We start from the raw sequence: 5,203 nt of genomic DNA, 5'->3' as shown, positions 1-5,203 counted from the left end.
CAAAACGCCGCAACAGTCACAATGGTCTTATTTGCGCAAAAGATTCTGGTTGTTGTAGTTCTATGAACGCGTATTCAACTGGACTCCAACACGAATTGCCTTCGATTCCCACAATGCAACTGAAAAACCATTCCCCCGTCTATTTGCTGTTACCATGTCTGGTCGACAGAGGGCGAAAGGGAGTTGTCGCTCATGATGCAGCCTAAAACGTGTTCATTCATTTCATTCGCCTTTATTTTTTCAGGAGAACTGCATTGAGATTAACAATCTCTTTTACAAGTGTGTCCTAGCAGCAGTACATAAAATAAATTTACAGTGATAAAATAATACAAGAATATTCTTAAAAACAAAAAACTAGCAAAGAGACAAGTTCATGAAATAGAATAAATAGTACATACGTACACAGAGTAAAAGCATATGAAAGATACAACTCAAAAAACTATGAAATAGTTAAAAATAAGTTAGTTAAAACAAAAAAAGTTGAATAACAAGAACAAGATGAATGTGCCCTTGTTTTAGGTTAAAAAATATTTCATGAACTAAGTTAACTTTTCTTAATTGATAAATGATAAAATTGTTCATCAATACAGAAGTCACTCCATTACAGTGACAACATGAATCTACAATTTTGGATTGTCTTCGACAGTATTCTACTTTTGTGATATAATGAGCTGTAATTTTGAATTGAATCACTTTAGTATATTAACCTTTTAAAGATATTCCAATTTATTGAGATGCACCTTCATAGTGCAAGGGCGGCTCATGCTTGACAGCAGAAATATATATTAAATATAACACAAAATATCGATCTTACAAGGAATTACATATACAAGAAAGTGCTTGTTCCATGTATTCCCAAATGCAGCAACAAGTTGTATTCTTGGGTACTGGTACTTTGAGGATGCAATTTTATTGTAGTCATACTTGAATACAATTTACACCAGGTCATCAACTTTTGTACTTTGTCATAAGATGCAACAATCCTAATATCACTTTTTGGTTTGCATTTTTGTCGCATTCTTAATGTACTTTTTATGAGTCATCTTCTTTGAATGAAGGTTTTGATTAATCCAGGTATATTCAATTGAATTCATACAATCCACAATGATGCTAAGTGTGATTAAAAACAAATATTTTGAAGAGTGCTTTGATTTTTTTTTTTTAAATCATAGGACCTTTACTTGTGTAATTGAGGTGTATTGTTATAGAAATTGAATTCAAGTGCACCTTTGTAGACAATAAAAAGTACGTTAATATATATGTACAACGTTCACATTTCATTGTAATTAAACTGATAAATGTATGAGATTTTAACTCATTAACAAAGTTATATAATGTTCATGCAAAAGTTAGTTAAAGTAGCCGACCTTATAGGGAAGTTTGCATTAAAGGTCATAGAAATCACTACAATTGATGACATCATAAATTCAAATTTGAGGTTTTAATCACTTCCACTTCTGAACTATCACATAACCCATCAATGTCACTTCCAAAAACTAGAGACTCCACAGAATATAACCAATGCCGATGATGGAACATACTATATAGTCTCAATTCATATATTGGACACAAGACATGAAACATTGTGGTGTATATGTTTTCTCAATTTAATAAATATTAGCAAAATGTAAAATATCAGGTTCAGAGAGAATATTTGATTAAAACCATGACAAGCATTTAGAAAACAGAAAAAAGTAAGAGAAAAAGATGTACAGTCAATCCACCATATCCCTGAGTTAAAGGAGCTATTCACATTTTTTTTTACATCTATCTTACATCCCCACACACTGATTGGAATTTCTAAGATGGCATTTCATTTTATCTATGGCTTTAATAAGTAACAAGATCTTACCTGAGAATGCAGCTTATCATTTAATAATGAAGGCACATATTTAAAAAAAAAAAAAAAAGACATAAAAGTTTATCCTCATTTCATAAATGTGCCTTTGGACAACAAGGGGTTCACAAAGCATCTTCCTTTTCTAAAAGAAGACGTCTTAAATTGTAGATTAAAATATAAGATTCACTTTATAAGTGAACACTAGTCTAACGGGACATCGTGCATCAAACAAGCTCACAAAAACAGCAATATCTTTCCAATAAAACAACTGCAATCCACAGTATAGGACCAGATTTTCAGTCCTCTTCAGGGAACTTGAATTTAGCGTAGACGATGAGCATGACGAGGGACATGACCACGCACAGTGAACCAATCACGAGGTAAGCAATGCCCAGGAACTCATTCTTTCCTCCCATCCAGGACACGTTGCTGAAGACCACGGTTTTTCTCCCATCAAAGCTCAGAACAGGATAGTCTGGGACACAAGCGTTAAGGATACACACATGCAAGTAACACACACACAGAGTGTTGGAAAACAACTAAATACAGACTTAAAAACGTTATACTTCAGTGAAGCAGATGACAGATGACATTGCAGTCTTTTTTTTTTTTTTCTTTATAATGGAAGCACAGACATCCACAGGACATGCATAAACACAACAGGCTTCAATAAAGCAGGAATAGCACCTGTATGCATTGTATAAATATCCTGTAAGGTTAAGAAAAGCCCTTCACGTAAAATGCAAGCACTCTCTCAAAACGCTTTACATTTGTGCTGCACGAGCAGCCACTTGAAAAACTATTTCCCTAGTTTGTTTACCCATGTGACAAAATTTGAATGTTTTCATTTTCATGTCAAGTTACTCCTGAGTCACTCTGTTCATTCTCTCAGGTTAAAAACAGAACCACACCCAACCGGTAAAACAAGCTCGGGCTACATCGTGGAGTGGCTGTAACATAATACAGAGCTTCAAAACGTTCCTCCGCCCAACCCTTCTTTGTTGAATTGGAGCTTTTGAAAGCTTGTCACTATTTATCAGAAAGGCAGCCACTCTTACACAAACTATGCAAAGCACATTGAATAAAGCTTAAATAATTGCTTGTGTGTAGCTTTTTTTTAAATCTGGATTCATCACATTTAATATTATTTGGATTAAATCAATGTTATGGAGTTTTAGTTTTGATACAGGTTTATATATATATATAGAGAGAGAGAGAGACTATGACTTGTGACGTGAAGTTTTAACTCAAGACCCATAGCAAACTATACCTTTAAGCTCCAGAATGAATGCTGGATGAATTATTGAATAAGGATACTGTAGGCAATCTCCAGTGTGTAATTTCCAGCTGGGAGACCGGCTGCAAAATCTCCCTCTGTGATTCGTCGATATAGCTTCCTAAAATTTGGCAAGGCTGCCCTCCTCATCCACACCAGGAAGTCCTGATTGATGAAGCCGTTATTAGCCGGGTCAGTGGTGTCCAACTCGTAGACCGGTCTGGGCCAATTCACAGGTCTCACAGTACCTGCAAGTCATGAAAGCCCATATTCACACAAGTTGCATTAAACTTGTACCATTAAACAAACCCCCCCTTAATAGCAAATTACTTTCTTCAAACCAGTCCATTGAAAAAATTACAACACTGTGCGAGTCATACCATTGAAGGCATTCCTCAGAGGTGTGACAGAGGGGTTCCTGAATTTCACATTGTAGTCTGTCCACCAAGCAATCCCTTTCCCATCCAATGGCACCCGTCTCCTTGCACCATTGACAATCTGATACAGCACGAAGGTGTCTTTAAAATCAAAAGTACAAAAAAAAAGAAAAGCTTTTTTTTAATGCTCATGATATAATATACATCTAAGCTAATTGGAAGTGACTATGAATAGAAAACATACCATTGAACAAGCTGTTTGCCAGTGATCCACATGGTACAATTGGTTTGTTAGCGTTATCATACTGATATGGAGTACAATCGCCTGTAGGATCCTTTAAGAGATAAAACAAAAAAAAAGTGCTTGAGCAAAACAATGTAAACATTTTTTGGGCAACAGATCCGCCTTGATATCACCAACACTGACGGCATGTTTAAAAAAACTACACACAAATAAACGTGAATCTATGACCTGCGGTCATATGCTTAAAACATTTGCACATGTAGGTGCTAAGCTCAGTGTGTGAAAGTGTATTTATTGTATCAATTTGTTTTTCTCCAGAAGATTAAAATGTTACAAACTCACTGTGAATTGATCCACGTCTCCATTGAGCTGCTTGGCATCTTTGGATGCCCCGTAGTTTCTATAGTTCTGAAAATAGTTTGACAAGCCATAATAGAAAAACACAGGCCCCTGTAATGGAGAAAAAAAACAATCAGGGGTCAGTGGCAAGAGCATCAGTCAGGCTGACATGTTACAGACCACTGTGTGTGTGTACCTCAAACAGCTTGTCAATGGAGAACTCAAGATTACAGTTACAATTCTTGACATCGGGGTCAGAGCACCTGAAGCAAGGCGAGTCTTGCTCAACCCCAGTGTAGTCCATCTGTGTTGGAAAAAGAAAACGTTCTTTAGTTATGAATCATTAATGGCTACAACACCTTTCTCCATTATCTTTACTCTTAAACTGCAACCAGATATCCTGGACTTCAAGCTTATTTAAAAAAATAAAAAAATAAATAAACAAATGATGATTAACCGTTCAATATGAAACAAGATGGATTGATGCTTCCACCCACACAGGTCATACCTCCAACACCCGAATGCTTTGTGAAGTGACAAAGAGGGCGACGCCAATGCCGATGAATGCCAGGCCAATGAGGACAAACATTGGGATAACAATGCCTGCAGAGAGCATGGGCTGCCATGCAGGAAGTCGCTGCTGCGTGAAGGCGGTGTTGTCGGGCCGGTTTTCCGACTCCTTCTCTTCCTTCACCATTTTCTCTGACCTAAGGAGGCAAATGTCAACATGCTCTCACGAGTTTCAGCTGAGAAAAAACTATAAATCATTTCAAATTCATTATATGATGTAGCCACAGTTGATAATACATTTTAAATCGCTTTTAGTGTATCATTCCGTAAAGCTATAAGAATCACTTCTTGACAGCAGAGTGCACAAATCTGGAAACACGATGCCAACAACACCCAAAAGAGCGAATACAGATAACTGCTTTTTACTCACGAGCTTGCCAACATAAATTGGTCAACTGAGACACAAATACATGATTCACCAATGCATTTTTTTCTGAGTTACTTACGAGCAGTCGGCCTAAAAAGTGAGAAGATAAAGAAGTGAAGAATTCTTTGGCATGTTTCCCTGAGTGCGGCGGACGCGTTAAAGCAGCTCACCTTTACCTGGCTGCTCCCGC

The 5,203-nt window shown here is 36.7% G+C and overlaps 1 protein-coding gene across 1 annotated transcript; it reads right to left on the bottom strand.

Annotated features, from left to right (window-relative positions):
• Positions 1–1,589: 1,589 nt before the first annotated feature.
• On the bottom strand, positions 1,590–5,180 carry tmem30b (transmembrane protein 30B). The gene is made up of 8 exons (XM_080513241.1): positions 5,093–5,180; positions 4,585–4,783; positions 4,273–4,380; positions 4,080–4,187; positions 3,738–3,828; positions 3,497–3,634; positions 3,158–3,364; positions 1,590–2,315 (listed from the first exon to the last, which is right to left on the bottom strand). The coding sequence occupies exons 2-8, from the start codon at positions 4,771–4,773 to the stop codon at positions 2,137–2,139; spliced, it is 1,020 nt and encodes a 339-aa protein (XP_080369367.1). The 5' UTR covers positions 4,774–4,783; positions 5,093–5,180; the 3' UTR covers positions 1,590–2,136.
• Between the last annotated feature and the right edge of the window lie 23 nt (positions 5,181–5,203).

The sequence above is a fragment of the Blennius ocellaris genome (genome assembly GCF_963422515.1).
Source record: "Blennius ocellaris genome assembly, chromosome: 17".
In the NCBI taxonomy this organism is placed as follows: Eukaryota; Metazoa; Chordata; class Actinopteri; order Blenniiformes; family Blenniidae; genus Blennius; species Blennius ocellaris.
The sequence above is the reverse complement of the archived record's forward strand: the minus strand, read 5'-3'. Positions and strand labels throughout refer to the sequence as shown.